The 22,924-nt window shown below is 40.3% G+C and overlaps 1 protein-coding gene across 1 annotated transcript in view; it reads left to right on the top strand.

The window, feature by feature from the left end:
• Positions 1–6,700, top strand: part of LOC109879383 (COUP transcription factor 2-like) — a 7,674-nt gene extending 974 nt beyond the window's left edge. Inside the window, exons 1-3 of the mRNA XM_031817606.1 lie at positions 1–2,107; positions 3,103–3,630; positions 5,702–6,700. The exon at positions 1–2,107 is cut by the window's left edge and continues 974 nt beyond it. Of these exons, the coding sequence (XP_031673466.1) occupies positions 1,642–2,107; positions 3,103–3,630; positions 5,702–5,976 (1,269 nt within the window). The 5' untranslated portion in view covers positions 1–1,641 and the 3' untranslated portion in view covers positions 5,977–6,700. The remainder of the gene's footprint in view (positions 2,108–3,102; positions 3,631–5,701) is intronic.
• Positions 6,701–22,924: the final 16,224 nt, after the last annotated feature.

Genomic DNA, 22,924 nt, shown 5'->3' with positions numbered 1-22,924 from the left:
GCAGAGCCCCAGATTGGTCTGGGACATCTGCTTGGTGCTCTCTCAACAAGTAGAGCCCCTGATTGGTCTGGGACATCTGCTTGGTGCTCTCTCAGCAAGTAGAGCCCCAGATTGGTCTGGGACATCTGCTTGGTGCTCTCTCAACAAGCAGAGCCCCAGATTGGTCTGGGACATGTAATTACTGTGTGTAGTTGACTACAGTTAACACCAATAGTATTTAGCTACTACAGTAAATCACAACAGAGAAACACCATTCACATCTTGGTGGATGCTTTCTAATACAGTAGGCTGGGCTGCTGAAGAACGAGCAGTGACAGCCTTGGGGTAATATATAGGTCATCAGTCAACTCTGTGAGCTGAAAAGATGAATATGGAACTGAAAAATATATACTCATATGAGTACACTAAAATCTCAAGTTACTAGAGAGATGTATGGTGTTTGCCACTGTGCCATTTCCCCTCATAGAGTTGTAATCCCAACCTTAGAAGATAGCCCTGGATAACTCACATTTGCTCGTAAATAGTTTGCAGTTTTTAAGAATTACAAGGGGGGAAACAGATTACCGACCAACAACCCGCTCTGCCGCTAGGGGGCATCAGATTACTGCGATATCTCATTATGTGCTCTTATTGGTGCTTAAAAGCGTTTCCATTCATCAATGTTACAACCTAATAGAGGAAACGACATGTACTACAACCAGTATGCTGTCTAAATGTAATATCATAACAATAAACAACGAATAAATCACATACATCCAATGTATCCATTCGTATAGAGCCATTTAATCCCCAGTGGTAGGCTATATATACAGACACACAGGGAGATATAGAGCTGCGTTATCAGAAATACACCAATGAATGTGCGGCATGCTAGTTCATCTCTCTGAACCCCGATCTCTCCAAAACCAATCAGAACTCTAACAAAGCATCATTCCGGTAAACCAATAGGCCTAGTTTCCACCTGGTACTAGGTCTACTCCATTCGCGCACGGACCAAAGGACTTCCTCGCTCCTTATATGGCTGACCCGCTCAATGGAGACGTCAGAGGCACACCCGTTTTGTCCAAGCACATTATCCCATTCTACAGGACACGTCCAGCCATCATCAAAATCCACTTTCTCTCGCCGTTGTCTTTCTTTTTACGATAATTTGTAACTCATTGGAATAGCACGAGCCACGGTGCAGCTGTTTTCATTAACCCAGTTCTAGTTGCTGCGTCACCGCCATACAACACGGGATATCTGATTAGTGAGCACAGTTTTACTGGGTTGGATAGAGGGAATAGAGAATGACTCACATTTTGAAAAAAGGAATGCTTTGACTACAGTGTGGATTTTGACTGGATGCAAGTGTGTTTTAATGTGTGTTTTTCCCTTTGTGTTTCTGATGGTGCATCACAGAGTGTTTTATGCTATTTAGAAATGTTACTTTAATTTGCTGAGTGGTTAACTATATTCAGTCAGATTTCTCACGCGTTCATCAACCGCCGGCACTTTACATACTGTTATGCTTTAAGCATCTTAATTACTGAATACAATGGTGCAATAATTTAGTATTTGTGCCTTTACTTGTCGACACCCGCGGGCAGCACACTGGGGTAACAACGAAACGGAAAGTTTTGGAAACATTGACGGATAGATATGGCAATGGTAACGTGGAGAAACGGAGAGGAAGATGTCGCCCGCGACTCTCAAGACGGAATCTCTTCCCCGGTCTCTCAAGGCGAACCGTTATCCCTCTCTACCGACCTAACGGGACACCTCAATCCCACATCCTCTCTGGATATCTCCTCAACACGTCAGACACCCCAAGGCGCTCATTCAAGCAATACATCTCAATCTATCACTAGCCAAACGTCGACTAACTCCATGGACAAACAACAGCCTCAGCAGATCGAGTGTGTGGTGTGCGGGGATAAATCCAGCGGGAAGCACTATGGTCAGTTCACATGTGAGGGGTGTAAGAGCTTCTTCAAACGGAGCGTCAGACGGAACCTCGGCTACACCTGCCGCGCTAGCAGGAACTGTCCCATTGATCAACACCACAGGAATCAATGCCAGTACTGCCGCCTCAAGAAATGTGTCAAAGTGGGAATGCGGAGAGAAGGTAAACAAGCTTGTTTCTCATCTCCCTTTAGGTCACTATAGTCTAGCTGTAGTCACTAGAAGCCAATGATTTAAAACCAAAACAGATTCTCTAAAGATAAGGTTCATATACTCACTACATTATAACAACATATTCATACGTGTAGTTCAGATAGGCTATACGATAATATAACACTGTTAAATCTCCATTATTGAGCTCCTAATAATAGTCTCCATGCTGTTTTTGTCGATGAGCTTATTGTCTCAGAGGAATAAAAGCAATGGGTTGTGTGTTTCTACACGCTTAGAAAAAAAGAGTTATATAGAATATAGAACCTTGTATGAAGCACGCGATAGAACCCTTTTTGTTCCATCAGGATCGGTAGGCATGTATTCAGACTGACACACCGTTATTCAATATACTTACCAATAGTATCTGTCACCTTGTAGGCCAACGCACCGTTATCTACCAGACATTAATACTGATACGTCACCTTGTAGGCCAACGCACCGTTATCTACCAGACATTAATATTGATACGTCACCTTGTAGGCCAACGCACCGTTATCTACCAGACATTAATACTGATACGTCACCTTGTAGGCCAACGCACCGTTATCTACCAGACATTAATACTGATATGTCACCTTGTAGGCCAACGCACCGTTATCTACCAGACATTAATACTGATACGTCACCTTGTAGGCCAACGCACCGTTATCTACCAGACATTAATACTGATATGTCACCTTGTAGGCCAACGCACCGTTATCTACCAGACATTAATATTGATATGTCACCCTGTAGGCCAACGCACCGTTATCTACCAGACATTAATATTGATATGTCACCTTATAGGCCAATGCACCGTTACCTACCAGACATTAATATTGATACGTCACCTTGTAGGCCAACGCACCGTTACCTACCAGACATTAATACTGATATGTCACCTTATAGGCCAACGCACCGTTACCTACCAGACATTAATACTGTCTCTGTCTCGTTGTATCACAGCGGTTCAGAGAGGGAGGATGCTGCCTACTCAACCGTACCACGGTCAGTTCTCCATAACCAACGGAGACCCTCTCCAATGCCACTCCTACCTTTCTGGATACATCTCCCTGCTCATGCGAGCCGAGCCCTACCCCACATCCAGATACAGCACGCAGTGTATGCAGTCCAACAACCTCGTGGGGATCGAGAACATCTGTGAGCTAGCCGCCCGGATGCTGTTCTCGGCGGTGGAGTGGGCCCGAAACATCCCCTTCTTCCCCGACCTCCAGATCACCGACCAGGTCGCCCTGCTCCGGCTCACTTGGAGCGAGTTGTTCGTGCTGAACGCGGCCCAGTGCTCAATGCCGGTGCATGTGGCTCCTCTCCTGGCCGCGGCAGGGCTGCATGCCGCCCCCATGTCGGCGGAGAGAGTCGTGTCTTTCATGGATCATATCCGGATCTTCCAGGAGCAGGTGGAGAAGCTGAAGGTTCTGCATGTTGACTCAGCCGAGTACAGCTGCATTAAGGCTATAGTTCTCTTTACGTCAGGTAAACACACAACGCTATGCTTCACTGCTGTTTACTATGACTGGTATCAATACAAACCTAAACATAGACAAGCATCACCCTCATCGGCAACAGGAACAGCTGTAGTTGTGTTCCCCAAATCACCACAAATGAAGTATATCAATTACCCCTCAAATTCAGTTTTCAACCAATCCTATGAGTTGAATGCCGAATGTGAAAACGTAATAGGTCTACTGTAAATACCTGCAATAACATTGAGGCAATTGGACTCGACAACGTTCGTGATTTATATAAATATATGATGATTTTATACATTAGTTTTTACAATAATTAATTCAGCATGGTTATTATATAGGCCCCTGTGAATTATATAAATATATGATGATTTTATACATTAGTTTTTACAATAATTAATTCAGCATGGTTATTATATAGGCCCCTGTGAATTATATAAATATATGATGATTTTATACATTAGTTTTTACAATAATTAATTCAGCATGGTTATTATATAGGCCCCTGTGAATTATATAAATATATGATGATTTTATACATTAGTTTTTACAATAATTAATTCAGCATGGTTATTATATAGGCCCCTGTGAATTATATAAATATATGATGATTTTATACATTAGTTTTTACAATAATTAATTCAGCATGGTTATTATATAGGCCCCTGTGAATTATATGATATGATTAATAATATTATTGGTGTTTGATTGAATTCATTCGATTTCTTTTCAAACTAATAATAATGATTATTATCTAAATATTTTACAGGCTATTTTTGTTAGGTGTATGACCTACAGACATGTAAATGATTCACCTATCATAGGCCACACAACTTAACCATTACCGACAGAAAATGAAATATTTCATAATAAAGAATAAAGAAAAGATGACCTATATTTAATTTCGTTTTGCAGAATTTCTTAAATGCCATAATGTATTTAAACAACTAGGCCTGAGTCTAAAAAGCCGTATGGTGGCGAGATGAACAATTATTGTTTTATGTCCTATAAAAAAAGAAACCAAATCATGTATTTTGTCAGCTCAAGTCGATGGATGCCTTGACTGTAAAACAAATAGTATTAGACTAGTCACCGCAGAGCCAGGCCGTGAGCAGTGTTCTGTGCACGTGTTGTAGAACTAGGACATAACCCTTTACTCACTCCTGTATTGTAGCGCTGCTACACTTAGAACAAAGGGTGCTATCTAGAACCTAAACGGGTTCTTCGGCTGTCCCTATAGGAGAACCCTTTGAATAACAGTATTTTGTTCCAGGTAGAACCTCTTTGGTTCCAGGAAGAACCCTTTCAACAAAGGGTTCTACCTGGTACGTTATATAGGACTGTTTGTCATGTTATTATAGACCCGTTTAATTTAGCAGACAGGGCTGAACGTTATATAGGCCTGTCTGTCATGTTATTATAGACCCGTTTAATTTAGCAGACAGGGCTGAACGTTATATATGCCTGTTTGTCATGTTATTATAGACCCGTTTAATTTAGCAGACAGGGCTGAACGTTATATAGGCCTGTTTGTCGTGTTATTATAGACCCGTTTAATTTAGCAGACAGGGATGAACGTTATATAGGCCTGTTTGTCATGTTATTATAGACCCGTTTCAATTCAAAGAGAGGGCCATGTTCTATTGATACGCCCCTGTAGCGCCATTTTGAGTTAAGCAAATACGGCATAATTTGCTTTGTCTTGTTTTTAAAGCAGTTAAATTGATTTCATAAATTGGAGTGGGCCTATATAGCCATACAACATACTGTATAAACAATAGCCTATATTAATATTGATTTCGAAAAATTGCCGGAGGCGTTAAATGTCTATGCCATATTGGCTGGATTTACACAAGCAGCCCAATTCTGATATTTTGCTCAATTATTGGTTAAAGATCTGATTTGATGAATCAAAAGAGCAAAAACGAGAACGGAATTGGGCTGCTTGTGTAAACTCTGCCATTGTGTTATTTGTAATTAATTGATGATCTAATATTAGCCAATATTGCATTGTACACGAAGAAGATAAGCCTATATTATTGATAATGATTTCTGATTTTATTTCTCTGTTTTTATAGATGCGTGCGGTCTGTCAGACGTGACTCACGTGGACGATCTTCAGGAGAAGTCCCAGTGCGCCCTGGAAGAGTACATCAGGAGCCAGTACCCTAACCAACCGAACCGGTTTGGGAAGCTACTACTCCGTCTGCCCTCTCTACGCACCGTCTCCTCGTCCGTTATAGAACAGTTATTCTTCATCCGGTTGGTCGGAAAAACACCAATAGAAACTCTCATTAGGGATATGTTGCTTTCCGGAAGCAGTTTTAATTGGCCTTACATGTCGATGCAGTAGAATAAGAACATTCCAGAACACACCAGGAATGGAATCATAGAACTATAATGTTCTATGGGTGGAACTTTAGATACTGTCAGAGGAACAGGCAACATTCTAAAGCAGTGGTTCACAACCTTTATCTGTAACTGTACCAGCAACTAAATGTTACTCTGCCCGGAGTCCCCCCGGAGTCCCCTGGAGTACCACTGGAGTACGCCTGGAGTCCCCCTGGAGTACCACTGGAGTACGCCTGGAGTCCCCCCGGAGTCCCCCCGGAGTCCCCTGGAGTACCACTGGAGTACGCCTGGAGTCCCCCTGGAGTCCCACTGGAGTACGCCTGGAGTCCCCCCGGAGTCCCCTGGAGTACCACTGGAGTACGCCTGGAGTCCCCCTGGAGTACCACTGGAGTACGCCTGGAGTCCCCCCGGAGTCCCACTGGAGTATGCCTGGAGTACCACTGGAGTATGCCTGGAGTCCCCCTGGAGTACCACTGGAGTATGCCTGGAGTCCCACCGGAGTCCCCTGGAGTACCACTGGAGTACGCCTGGAGTCCCACTGGAGTACGCCTGGAGTCCCCCCGGAGTCCCCTGGAGTACGCCTGGAGTCCCCCCGGAGTACCCACTCAGGTGCATTTTACTAGCAGGCCTATGGTCTCATGAGTCTTCTCCAGTAACCCCTGAGGTTAGGCCAAGTACCCCCAGGGGTCCTAGTACCCCTGGTTGGGAACCACTGTTCTAAAGCATGAAAAGAGACTAATTAAATGACAGGGATCCTCCTCACAAATCATGATTTGGGAAACAAAATAGAGTATTTATTTGACCCTGTATGTATATTTATTGTGCATGTTAATGATGTTTATTTTTTACAAATTTTTTCCATTTGACCCTGGATCAGAAAATGACAAGGGAATTGTTGTCGTTTGTTTCCGACTTTGTCTTTTGTCCATACATGTCTTTTTGTATAATGTGCTCCAAACATGGAACTAAAACATGAATAGTTTCTTTAAATATTTCAATAAACACAGTAGTCCAGGGGTACTCTAATACTATTAGAGATGATCTGAGCACACAGATGTCCTAGATGGCAAAGGTCTGGATGGATATTGTCATTTATCAGTGTAACAGACCCTCACAACCCATGCGACCCAAACCGTTCAACTGTTCACAGCCCTTAGCAGTTGAAAAGCTCATTTCCTGCAATTCTACACATTTCCCATGTCGTGTGTGTTCATATGATACCAGGACTCAAATCCCAACCCAACTAAATGTGAAAATGTTGTTTAAAAAAACATGTTCTGGGTCTGGATCCCGCGGTCCTTATTGACTCCGTTCTGGGTCTGGATCCCATGGTCCTTATTGACTCCGTTCTGGGTCTGGATCCCGTGGTCCTTATTGACTCCGTTCTGGGTCTGGATCCCGCGGTCCTTATTGACTCCGTTCTGGGTCACGATCCCGCGGTCCTTATTGACTCCGTTCTGGGTCTGGATCCCATGGTCCTTATTGACTCCGTTCTGGGTCTGGATCCCATGGTCCTTATTGACTCCGTTCTGGGTCTGGATACCGCGGTCCTTATTGACTCCGTTCTGCTGGATCCCATGGTCCTTATTGACTCCGTTCTGGGTCTGGATCCCGTGGTCCTTATTGACTCCGTTCTGGGTCTGGATCCCGCGGTCCTTATTGACTCCGTTCTGGGTCTGGATCCCATGGTCCTTATTGACTCCGTTCTGGGTCTGGATCCCATGGTCCTTATTGACTCCGTTCTGGGTCTGGATCCCGCGGTCCTTATTGACTCCGTTCTGGGTCTGGATCCCATGGTCCTTATTGACTCCGTTCTGGGTCTGGATCCCGCGGTCCTTATTGACTCCGTTCTGGGTCTGGATCCCGCGGTCCTTATTGACTCCGTTCTGGGTCACGATCCCGCGGTCCTTATTGACTCCGTTCTGGGTCTGGATCCCATGGTCCTTATTGACTCCGTTCTGGGTCTGGATCCCATGGTCCTTATTGACTCCGTTCTGGGTCTGGATACCGCGGTCCTTATTGACTCCGTTCTGCTGGATCCCATGGTCCTTATTGACTCCGTTCTGGGTCTGGATCCCGCGGTCCTTATTGACTCCGTTCTGGGTCTGGATCCCGCGGTCCTTATTGACTCCGTTCTGGGTCTGGATCCCGCGGTCCTTATTGACTCCGTTCTGGGTCTGGATCCCATGGTCCTTATTGACTCCGTTCTGGGTCTGGATCCCGCGGTCCTTATTGACTCCGTTCTGGGTCTGGATCCCATGGTCCTTATTGACTCCGTTCTGGCTGGTATAGTGTACCATATCGCCAGTTCATGTTACCACCATCCACCTGACAGAACTATATTCATGTTACCACCATCCCCCTGACAGAACTATATTCATGTTACCACCATCCCCCTGACAGAACTATATTCATGTTACCACCATCCCCCTGACAGAACTATATTCATGTTACCACCATCCCCCTGACAGAACTATATTCATGTTACCACCATCCCCCTGACAGAACTATATTCATGTTACCACCATCCCCCTGACAGAACTATATTCATGTTACCACCATCCCCCTGACAGAACTATATTCATGTTACCACCATCCCCCTGACAGAACTATATTCATGTTACCACCATCCCCCTGACAGAACTATATTCATGTTACCACCATCCCCCTGACAGAACTATATTCATGTTACCACCATCCCCCTGACAGAACTATATTCATGTTACCACCATCCCCCTGACAGAACTATATTCATGTTACCACCATCCCCCTGACAGAACTATATTCATGTTACCACCATCCCCCTGACAGAACTATATTCATGTTACCACCATCCCCCTGACAGAACTATATTCATGTTACCACCATCCCCCTGACAGAACTATATTCATGTTACCACCATCCCCCTGACAGAACTATATTCATGTTACCACCATCCCCCTGACAGAACTATATTCATGTTACCACCATCCCCCTGACAGAACTATATTCATGTTACCACCATCCCCCTGACAGAACTATATTCATGTTACCACCATCCCCCTGACAGAACTATATTCATGTTACCACCATCCCCCTGACAGATAGGTTACAGTTCAAATGAGTTAAGTCATCAATGTAAGTATCAGGATATATCTGGTAATTTTCATGTGGTGATTGCCTGTGTTGCTACATCCTTAACAAATAAAGTCAATATGAAAAAGCTATTTTCACTCCTTAAGAAGATACACCTTTTAGAGTTTCCCCATGGACAACTAAATACTGGGTCATTCATCAGATGTAATGAGCAGTGTGGTTGGGAATGACTTCCTCAGCCATATACTGCATCACTGCAGGGTATTGGTAACCTTCAATACTTTCAGTGGCTGCTGCAAATGACTGCAGCTGATGTGCTTGTGTGAATGTTTTATTGATACAACACTCTGATGTACTGTGGCAAAATATTGCCATACCATATTAAATTATAAATCAGGATTTATTAATAAAAGGTATTTCTCATTAAAATGTCTCTAGTTAATGTGTGTGTGTGTGTGTGTGTGTGTGTGTGTGTGTGTGTGTGTGTGTGTGTGTGTGTGTGTGTGTGTGTGTGTGTGTGTGTGTGTGTGTGTGTGTGTGTGTTGTCGTGGAATGTGATATTGGTGTGATCAGTAGTTGTTCCTTCCAACTTGTCGTTCTACATCACAGTAATCTCTTTCTTAGACTGGCGCCATACTGGTGTCAACATCCACTGGAGTTTCTGCCATTTCACGTTACGATATTTCAGAAGCCAACCAACCATAAAGAGCTACTGTATTCAAAACGCAATCATGCAGTCAATGGGGTCGTACAAAATATATCGCTTTGGATAAAAATAGCCCAGATATATTTTCATGACTGAAAAATACTAAATAACAATAGTTTCCTTTCAAATGTACAGACAACTTACTAGTACTAGGTCTAACTTTGTTCACAAAACATTACTTAACCAGATGGAGGCTGACGAGTGGTGGAATTTTCTTGTTTTTGGCCTATTTGAAGGCTTATTGACAAATATTTCTCATTTACGCCCTGTTTATTTCAACATCTACACTGAACTAGGTCTACATTTGGCCCAGGTTTATAGGCCTAACACGGTCTATTAAATATCTCGATTATAAATCTTTGCGTTGACAGGTAAACTCTAGTCAACAGGGCGTGAGAGCAGGCGGCCGATTACGATTGGCTCCCGCAGGGTCGGGTATTAGCGCACGGACAGCAACCTAATGAGCGCCCCCTCAGAGCGGTATCACACGACGTTAAACCGGCAGGAGGCAATATAATAATACCTCGATATTTAGCCTACCACTATTCACTGGCCTATACGTAGTATATGTTATAGGTAGGCGAAATCTTTCTGTTTGGGCATACCATTGACAGTCTTTCACCACTATTTGAACAAACGTTCAGCTTCTGAAGGTCTACATAATGTAATATTGATTTATAAATAACAATATACGTTTAATTGTTCGTTTAAAAGTCTACTATTAGACCTGGCCTACATCTATTGTATAATCGCCTATGCACTAATCAGATATTGTAAGCCTAAAAACATTAAATTAGTCCCAACATTGAATTATTATTTTATTTTTATTTAACCTTTATTTAACTAGGCAAGTCAGTTAAGAACAAATTCTTATTTACAATGACGGCCTACCACCTCCTGCGGGGACGGGATTAAAAATAAGGATAAATAACATAAATACAGGACAAAACACACATCAAGACAAGAGAGACAACGCAATACTACATAAGAGACCTAAGACAACAACATAACAAGGCAGCAACACAGGACAACACAGCATGGCAGCAGCACAACATGGTAGCAACACAAAACATGGTACAGTCATTATTGGGCACAGACAACAGCACAAAGGGCAAGAAGGTAGAGACAACAATACATCACACAAAGCAGCCACAACTGTCAGTAAGAGTTTCCATGATTGAGTCTTTGAATGAAGAGATTGAGATAAAACTGTCTAGTTTCAGCGTTTGTTGCAGCTCGTTCCAGTCGCCAGCTGCAGCGAACTGAAAAGATGAGCGACACAGGGATGTGTGTGCTTTGGGGACCTTTAACAGAATGTGACTGGCAGAACGGATGTTGTATGTGGAGGATGAGGGCTGCAGTAGATATCTCAGATAGGGTGGAGTGAGGTCTAAGGTTTTTTTTTATAAATAAGCATCAACCAGTGGGTCTTGCGACGGGTATACAGAGATGACCAGTTTACAGAGGGAGCGCAGTGATGTGTCCTATAAGGAGCATTCGTAGCAAATCTGATGGCCGGATGGTAAAGAACATCTAGCCGCTCGAGAGCACCCTTACTTGCCGATCTATAAATTACGTCTCGGTAATCTAGCATGGGTAGCATGGTCATCTGAATCACGGTTAGTTTGGCAGCTGGGGTGAAAGAGGAGCGATTACGGTAGAGGAAACCAAGTCTAAATTTAAGGAAAATATGACCTCAAAGATAATTCATTTATTGATTTATTTATTTTAATGAACAGGCCTATTCACCCTTGTAGGCCTATCGAATGTTTGTGTTTAGAGTTTTAAATCGAAAGAATAATAATTATACTCATTAGTCCGAGGCTACTGTCATGCTGCCATTTGAGTAATGCACTAAACTTTAGACAGACCACACATGAGATGCCTTAAAAAGCAGCAAGAGCAAAGACCTTGTCAAATAAATAGCCTTATTAACTTGAGACACTTTATTTGCCCAATAACATACGGAATTTTACGCTTTTATATATGAGGCTACCTATAGGTTACCATCACGGCACTAACACCGCCACTGAGGCCAAAATCCTTTCGATTCGATGTAAATGTAAACTTTCATTTTGCGGTGATTTGATTATAGTTGATCGTTTATAAAATACAAAATAAACATACGCCATTTGTATTTAATACAAATATTTAAGAGATCTGCAATGTTATTCTCAGAATGACGTTTTTATTTTAGTGTTATAAATTGCTTTCATTTTCAGGTGTTGACCCAAACTGTTGATGTCATAGGCTTACTTTCTTCTAAAGAAAACAGTTCAAACAGTTTAGATAAATGTGTCAAATAGAGGATAAGATGTTAGCTAATACCCACATCACCCCATACCTCAACTCGAAATCCTCTTTTGAAGTCTATTTTCTTCATGACCTTTCAACTTTAGTTGTCAAACGGCCAATTCCAGGAATGCGGCGTAGCAGGTTCAAAACTTCAGGCCTATAATATTTATAGGAGTATAATTTAGAAATTCCAATTGTAGTTATATTGACTGTCGTTTATCTGATTGGAGTTGGAGGACTATGAATATAATAGACGGAGTGAATACGCGTTTAAAGAGAGGAACACTTTGGCAGTTTACCCGCTGAATTTCTATAGCCTCACCCTCAAAATGTATTGAGTTAGGATTTATTCAAATTTCAATTGTTACATCCCAAGGAAATTGTTTATTGTTCTCCCTTTTGCGGAATAGACATATCACAAAGATAGTGACCTAGGTATATACTAGAAGAATAGATCATCAATATAGTGACCTAGGTGTATACTAGAAGAATAGATCATCAATAAAGATAGTGACCTAGGTGTATACTAGAAGAATAGATCATCAATAAAGATAGTGACCTAGGTGTATACTAGAAGAATAGATCATCAATAAAGCTAGTGACCTAGGTGTATACTAGAAGAATAGATCATCAATAAAGCTAGTGACCTAGGTGTATACTAGAAGAATAGATCATCAATAAAGATAGTGACCTAGGTGTATACTAGAAGAATAGATCATCAATAAAGATAGTGACCTAGGTGTATACTAGAAGAATAGATCATCAATAAAGATAGTGACCTAGATGTATACTAGAAGAATAGATCATCAATAAAGATAGTGACCTAGGTGTATAGTAGAAGAATAGATCATCAATAAAGATAGTGACCTAGGTGTATAGTAGGATTTTCTGTCTTGAGACAATTATTGAATTATAAAGGAAGGAAATTGTCATGATTAAATTGAGTCAGTAGTATTGTTTAACTATTTGTAATTACAGTAATAGTTGTCAGGCTGTAACTGTGTAGTATAATGTAATCTGTGAGCCAATAATGCAATCTGTTCACCTTCTAAACTCCACAACTTGTTTATGGATGAACGTTTCTCTTTGAATTTTACGGTAACATTACATAGATGGTGTGATTATTTCAATTCTGTTTAATTGACATTTTTCAATCCAAACTCAACATCTTTTATTCTATACAAACATGATAGATTTTTCTCAAATACAAATTCACGCAAATTCAACCCATTATTTGTTTTATATATTGCAGACGAACAATTAAATCAGACCTATTTTGATATCTTCTGCGGTAGCTCTCTAGTTGAAACTGTGAGGACTGTCGTTGGCGAATCAAATGTCTAGCGTGCAACGTGTCCTCCAGGTCCTGACAATAGAACGCCGGAAGACGTTCAGCAAAGTCACGGATAATAATGACTTGTTTTAAAATCCGACAAACCATTTCTGTTTATGAAGGTAACCTAGCCAACACCAGGCTACTTGCCCAAGGCCCTAAAATGACAATATTGCATTATTTCGATATCGAAAAGATATCAAAATACAATGTGAATAGAGTCAAATGCTTGAAGAATATTCAAAGTAAATAACATTGAAAAGCGCTACAAATAGATGGCAGTCAATGAAGAGAATGAGAAGTAGCCACATAGATGGATATATAAAGGAACCATAAGGATATGACCATACATCACTAAGATGGATATATAAAGGAACCATAAGGATATGACCATACATCACTAAGATGGATATATAAAGGAACCATAAGGATATGACCATACATCACTAAGATGGATATATAAAGGAACCATAAGGATATGACCATACATCACACCACTAAGATGGATATATACAGGAACCATAAGGATATGACCATACATCACTAAGATGGATATATACAGGAACCATAAGGATATGACCATACATCACTAAGATGGATATATACAGGAACCATAAGGATATGACCATACATCACACCACTAAGATGGATATATACAGGAACCATAAGGATATGACCATACATCACTAAGATGGATATATAAAGGAACCATAAGGATATGACCATACATCACTAAGATGGATATATAAAGGAACCATAAGGATATGACCATACATCACACCACTAAGATGGATATATACAGGAACCATAAGGATATGACCATACATCACTAAGATGGATATATAAAGGAACCATAAGGATATGACCATACATCACACCACTAAGATGGATATATACAGGAACCATAAGGATATGACCATACATCACTAAGATGGATATATAAAGGAACCATAAGGATATGACCATACATCACTAAGATGGATATATAAAGGAACCATAAGGATATGACCATACATCACACCACTAAGATGGATATATACAGGAACCATAAGGATATGACCATACATCACTAAGATGGATATATACAGGAACCATAAGGATATGACCATACATCACTAAGATTGATATATACAGGAACCATAAGGATATGACCATACATCACTAAGATTGATATATAAAGGAACCATAAGGATATGACCATACATCACTAAGATTGATATATACAGGAACCATAAGGATATGACCATACATCACACCACTAAGATGGATATATACAGGAACCATAAGGATATGACCATACATCACTAAGATGGATATATAAAGGAACCATAAGGATATGACCATACATCACTAAGATGGATATATAAAGGAACCATAAGGATATGACCATACATCACTAAGATGGATATATAAAGGAACCATAAGGATATGACCATACATCACACCACTAAGATGGATATATACAGGAACCATAAGGATATGACCATACATCACTAAGATGGATATATAAAGGAACCATAAGGATATGACCATACATCACTAAGATGGATATATAAAGGAACCATAAGGATATGACCATACATCACACCACTAAGATGGATATATACAGGAACCATAAGGATATGACCATACATCACTAAGATGGATATATAAAGGAACCATAAGGATATGACCATACATCACTAAGATGGATATATAAAGGAACCATAAGGATATGACCATACATCACACCACTAAGATGGATATGTACAGGAACCATAAGGATATGACCATACATCACACCACTAAGATGGATATGTACAGGAACCATAAGGATATGACCATACATCACTAAGATGGATATGTACAGGAACCATAAGGATATGACCATACATCACACCACTAAGATGGATATATACAGGAACCATAAGGATATGACCATACATCACTAAGATGGATATATAAAGGAACCATAAGGATATGACCATACATCACTAAGATGGATATATAAAGGAACCATAAGGATATGACCATACATCACTAAGATGGATATGTACAGGAACCATAAGGATATGACCATACATCACATCACTAAGATTGATATATACAGGAACCATAAGGATGTGACCATACACCACACCACTAAGATGGATATATACAGGAACCATAAGGATATGACCATACATCACTAAGATGGATATATACAGGAACCATAAGGATATGAAAATACATCACACCACTAAGATGGATATATACAGGAACCATAAGAATATGACCATACATCACTAAGATGGATATATACAGGAACCATAAGGATATGACCATACACCACACCACTAAGATGGATATGTACAGGAACTATAAGGATATGACCATACATCACTAAGATTGATATATACAGGAACCATAAGGATATGACCATACATCACTGACCTGGTGGACTCACTAAACACAAATACTGCCTCTGATCTGGAGGACTCACTAAACACAAATACTGCCTCTGATCTGGAGGACTCATTAAACACAAATACTGCCTCTGATCTGGAGGACTCACTAAACACAAATACTGCCTCTGATCTGGAGGACTCACTAAACACAAATACTGCCTCTGATCTGGAGGACTCACTAAACACAAATACTGCCTCTGATCTGGAGGACTCATTAAACACAAATACTGCCTCTGATCTGGTGGACTCATTAAACACAAATACTGCCTCTGATCTGGAGGACTCACTAAACACAAATACTGCCTCTGATCTGGAGGACTCACTAAACACAAATACTGCCTCTGATCTGGAGGACTCACTAAACACAAATACTGCCTCTGTTCTGGTCGACTCACTAAACACAAATACTGCCTCTGATCTGGAGGACTCACTCAACACAAATACTGCCTCTGATCTGGAGGACTCACTCAAGTAGAATAGAGGAAGTAGTGATGGTGAACATGATTAACCACCTATAAACATACTACTAGAATAGAGGAAGTAGTGATGGTGAATATGATTAACCACAGAGGAAGTAGTGATGGTGAACATGATTAACCTATAAACATACTGGTAGAATAGAGGAATTAGTGATGGTGAACATGATTAACGACAGAGGAAGTAGTGATGGTGAACATGATTAACCACAGAGGAAGTAGTGATGGTGAACATGATTAACCATCTATAAACATACTGGTAGAATAGAGGAAGTAGTGATGGTGAACATGATTAACCACCTATAAACATACTGGTAGAATAGAGGAAGTAGTGATGGTGAACATGATTAACCATCTATAAACATACTAGTAGAATAGAGGAAGTAGTGATGGTGAACATGACTAACCACAGAGGAAGTAGTGATGGTGAACATGATTAACCACCTATAAACATACTGGTAGAATAGAGGAAGTAGTGATGGTGAACATGATTAACCACCTATAAACATACTGGTAGAATAGAGGAAGTAGTGATGGTGAACATGATTAACCTATAAACATACTGGTAGAATAGAGGCAGTAGTGATGGTGAACATGACTAACCACAGAGGAAGTAGTGATGGTGAACATGATTAACGACAGAGGAAGTAGTGATGGTGAACATGATTAACCACAGAGGAAGTAGTGATGGTGAACATGATTAACCATCTATAAACATACTGGTAGAATAGAGGAAGTAGTGATGGTGAACATGATTAACCACCTATAAACATACTGGTAGAATAGAGGAAGTAGTGATGGTGACCATGATTAACCACCTATAAACATACTGGTAGAATAGAGGAAGTAGTGATGGTGAACATGATTAACCACCTATAAACATACTGGTAGAATAGAGGAAGTAGTGATGGTGAAAATGATTAACCACAGAGGAAGTAGTGATGGTGAACATGGTTAACCACAGAGGAAGTAGTGATGGTGAACATGATTAACCACATATAAACATACTGGTAAAATAGAGGAAGTAGTGATGGTGAACATGATTAACCACCTATAAACATACTGGTAGAATAGAGGAAGTAGTGATGGTGAACATGATTAACCACAGAGGAAGTAGTGATGGTGAACATGATTAACCACATATAAACATACTGGTAAAATAGAGGAAGTAGTGATGGTGAACATGATTAACCACCTATAAACATACTGGTAGAATAGAGGAAGTAGTGATGGTGAACATGATTAACCACCTATAAACATACTGGTAGAATAGAGGAAGTAGTGATGGTGAACATGATTAACCTATAAACATACTGGTAGAATAGAGGAAGTAGTGATGGTGAACATGATTAACCACAGAGGAAGTAGTGATGGTGAACATGATTAACCACCTATAAACATACTGGTAGAATAGAGGAAGTAGTGATGGTGAACATGATTAACCATCTATAAACATACTGGTAGAATAGAGGAAGTAGTGATGGTGAACATGATTAACCACCTATAAACATACTGGTAGAATAGAGGAAGTAGTGATGGTGAACATGATTAACCACAGAGGAAGTAGTGATGGTGAACATGATTAACCACAGAGGAAGTAGTGATGGTGAACATGATTAACCACATATAAACATACTGGTAAAATAGAGGAAGTAGTGATGGTGAACATGATTAACCACCTATAAACATACTGGTAGAATAGAGGAAGTAGTGATGGTGAACATGATTAACCACCTATAAACATACTGGTAGAATAGAGGAAGTAGTGATGGTGAACATGATTAACCATCTATAAACATACTGGTAGAATAGAGGAAGTAGTGATGGTGAACATGATTAACCACCTATAAACATACTGGTAGAATAGAGGAAGTAGTGATGGTGAACATGATTAACCACAGAGGAAGTAGTGATGGTGAACATGATTAACCACAGAGGAAGTAGTGATGGTGAACATGATTAACCACATATAAACATACTGGTAAAATAGAGGAAGTAGTGATGGTGAACATGATTAACCACCTATAAACATACTGGTAGAATAGAGGAACTAGCGATGGTGAACATGATTAACCACAGAGGAAGTAGTGATTGTGAACATGATTAACCACATATAAACATACTGGTAAAATAGAGGAAGTAGTGATGGTGAACATGATTAACCACCTATAAACATACTGGTAGAATAGAGGAAGTAGTGATGGTGAACATGATTAACCACCTATAAACATACTGGTAGAATAGAGGAAGTAGTGATGGTGAACATGATTAACCACCTATAAACATACTGGTAGAATAGAGGAAGTAGTGATGGTGAACATGATTAACCATCTATAAACATACTGGTAGAATAGAGGAAGTAGTGATGGTGAACTTGATTAACCACCTATAAACATACTGGTAGAATAGAGGAAGTAGTGATGGTGAACATGATTAACCATCTATAAACATACTAGTAGAATAGAGGAGGTAGTGATGGTGAACATGATTAACCATCTATAAACATACTGGTAGAATAGAGGAAGTAGTGATGGTGAACATGATTAACCACAGAGGAAGTAGTGATGGTGAACATGATTAACCACATATAAACATACTGGTAAAATAGAGGAAGTAGTGATGGTGAACATGATTAACCACCTATAAACATACTGGTAGAATAGAGGAAGTAGTGATGGTGAACATGATTAACCACAGAGGAAGTAGTGATGGTGAACATGATTAACCACAGAGGAAGTAGTGATGGTGAACATGATTAACCATCTATAAACATACTGGTAGAATAGAGGAAGTAGTGATGGTGAACATGATTAACCACCTATAAACATACTAGTAGAATAGAGGAAGTAGTGATGGTGAACATGATTAACCATCTATAAACATACTGGTAGAATAGAGGAAGTAGTGATGGTGAACATGATTAACCACCTATAAACATACTGGTAGAATAGAGGAAGTAGTGATGGTGAACATGATTAACCACAGAGGAAGTAGTGATGGTGAACATGATTAACATATAAACATACTGGTAGAATAGAGGAAGTAGTGATAGTGAACATGATTAACCACAGAGGAAGTAATGATGGTGAACATGATTAACCACCTATAAACATACTAGTAGAATAGAGGAAGTAGTGATGGTGAACATGATTAACCACCTATAAACATACTGGTAGAATAGAGGAAGTAGTGATGGTGAACATGACTAACCACCTATAAACATACTGGTAGAATAGAGGAAGTAGTGATGGTGAACATGATTAACCACCTATAAACATACTGGTAGAATAGAGGAAGTAGTGATGGTGAACATGATTAACCACCTATAAACATACTGGTAGAATAGAGGAAGTAGTGATGGTGAACATGATTAACCACAGAGGAAGTAGTGATGGTGAACATGATTAACCACAGAGGAAGTAGTGATGGTGAACATGATTAACCACCTATAAACATACTGGTAGAATAGAGGAAGTAGTGATGGTGAACATGATTAACCACCTATAAACATACTGGTAGAACAGAGGAAGTAGTGATGGTGAACATGATTAACCACAGAGGAAGTAGTGATGGTGAACATGATTAACCACAGAGGAAGTAGTGATGGTGAACATGATCAACCACCTATAAACATACTAGTAGAATAGAGGAAGTAGTGATGGTGAACATGATTAACCACCTATAAACATACTGGTAGAATAGAGGAAGTAGTGATGGTGAACATGATTAACCATCTATAAACATACTAGTAGAATAGAGGAAGTAGTGATGGTGAACATGACTAACCACCTATAAACATACTGGTAGAATAGAGGAAGTAGTGATGGTGAACATGATTAACCACCTATAAACATACTAGTAGAATAGAGGAAGTAGTGATGGTGAACATGATTAACCACCTATAAACATACTGGTAGAATAGAGGAAGTAGTGATGGTGAACATGATTAACCACCTATAAACATACTAGTAGAATAGAGGAAGTAGTGATGGTGAACATGATTAACCACCTATAAACATACTAGTAGAATAGAGGAAGTAGTGATGGTGAACATGATTAACCACCTATAAACATACTGGTAGAATAGAGGAAGTAGTGATGGTGAACATGATTAACCACAGAGGAAGTAGTGATGGTGAACATGATTAACCACCTATAAACATACTGGTAGAATAGAGGAAGTAGTGATGGTGAACATGATTAACCACCTATAACATACTGGTAGAACAGAGGAAGTAGTGATGGTGAACATGATTAACCACAGAGGAAGTAGTGATGGTGAACATGATTAACCACAGAGGAAGTAGTGATGGTGAACATGATCAACCACCTATAAACATACTAGTAGAATAGAGGAAGTAGTGATGGTGAACATGATTAACCACCTATAAACATACTGGTAGAATAGAGGAAGTAGTGATGGTGAACATGATTAACCATCTATAAACATACTAGTAGAATAGAGGAAGTAGTGATGGTGAACATGACTAACCACCTATAAACATACTGGTAGAATAGAGGAAGTAGTGATGGTGAACATGATTAACCACCTATAAACATACTGGTAGAATAGAGGAAGTAGTGATGGTGAACATGATTAACCACCTATAAACATACTAGTAGAATAGAGGAAGTAGTGATGGTGAACATGATTAACCACCTATAAACATACTGGTAGAATAGAGGAAGTAGTGATGGTGAACATGATTAACCACCTATAAACATACTAGTAGAATAGAGGAAGTAGTGATGGTGAACATGATTAACCACCTATAAACATACTAGTAGAATAGAGGAAGTAGTGATGGTGAACATGATTAACCACCTATAAACATACTGGTAGAATAGAGGAAGTAGTGATGGTGAACATGATTAACCACCTATAAACATACTGGTAGAATAGAGGAAGTAGTGATGGTGAACATGATTAACCACCTATAAACATACTGGTAGAATAGAGGAAGTAGTGATGGTGAACATGATTAACCACAGAGGAAGTAGTGATGGTGAACATGATTAACCACCTATAAACATACTGGTAGAATAGAGGAAGTAGTGATGGTGAACATGATTAACCACCTATAAACATACTGGTAGAACAGAGGAAGTAGTGATGGTGAACATGATTAACCACAGAGGAAGTAGTGATGGTGAACATGATTAACCACCTATAAACATACTGGTAGAATAGAGGAAGTAGTGATGGTGAACATGATTAACCACCTATAAACATACTGGTAGAATAGAGGAAGTAGTGATGGTGAACATGATTAACCACCTGTAAACATACTGGTAGAATAGAGGAAGTAGTGATGGTGAACATGATTAACCACCTATAAACACTATAAGAGGACAAGGAATATGTTCCAAATGGGACCCTATTCCCTACATAGTGCACTACTTAAGGCCAGTGCCCTATAGGGAATAGGTTGCAATTTTTGGACACATATCCAAGTGTTTTGTGTTCCCTAAGCTTGTCCCCAGACTGCCCTTTTAATCCCCTGCCCCCTGGTATGTGTTGGTGACATCACACCGCTCCCCGCCACTCCCTCCGTCCAGGCCTGGCGAGTCGATCGGGAGACTGACTGGCTCCATTCTCTGACCTCTGCCATTATCAAGATGGCGTCTGTCTGTCCGTCGGGCTCAGAAGAGGATTGATATCATGGATACACATTACAGACAGATGAGAAATACTACATCTACTGTAAATCTACTGTAATAGAAGTATTGCGTGGCCAGCCTTCCAAAACCCCATCCCATTCACTCCACTACTGTGAGAAGCCTGGGTTTTGGAGGCTACAGTAATATCTACTGGAACTGTTAGCAACAACAACATAATCCAGGAAGGAGACCAATCAACTGAAGGACTGTTCTGATGTTGCTAGGAGACAGATGCAGAGGATCTTCTCTGAAAAGGTTGGCCATGACCTCTCCTGGAGGATCCCTCTTAAACTGCATCTCAAATGGTACCCTATTCCCCATTTTGTGGCATAGGGCTCTGGTCAACAGTAGTGCACTATATAGGGAATAGTGTACCATAGGGCTCTGGTCTAAAGTAGTGCACTATATAGGGAATAGTGTACCATAGGGCTCTGGTCAACAGTAGTGCACTATATAGGGAATAGTGTACCATAGGGCTCTGGTCAACAGTAGTGCACTATATAGGGAATAGTGTACCATAGGGCTCTGGTCAACAGTAGTGCACTATATAGGGAATAGTGTACCATAGGGCTCTGGTCAACAGTAGTGCACTATATAGGGAATAGTGTACCATAGGGCTCTGGTCTAAAGTAGTACACTATATAGGGAATAGTGTACCATAGGGCTCTGGTCTAAAGTAGTGCACTATATAGGGAATAGTGTACCATAGGGATCTGGTCAACAGTAGGGCACTATATAGGGAATAGTGTACCATAGGGCTCTGGTCTAAAGTAGTACACTATATAGGGAATAGTGTACCATAGGGCTCTGGTCTAAAGTAGTGCACTATATAGGGAATAGTGTACCATAGGGCTCTGGTCTAAAGTAGTACACTATATAGGGAATAGGGTGCCATATGGATGTGGTCTAAAGTAGTACACTATATAGGGAATGGGGTGCTATTTTGGGATGCACCCAATGTCTAGCTGAATAACAGA

Source organism: Oncorhynchus kisutch, unplaced genomic scaffold (genome assembly GCF_002021735.2).
Source record: "Oncorhynchus kisutch isolate 150728-3 unplaced genomic scaffold, Okis_V2 scaffold1094, whole genome shotgun sequence".
Taxonomy (NCBI): Eukaryota; Metazoa; Chordata; class Actinopteri; order Salmoniformes; family Salmonidae; genus Oncorhynchus; species Oncorhynchus kisutch.
This window is presented reverse-complemented; position numbering and strand designations above follow the sequence as displayed.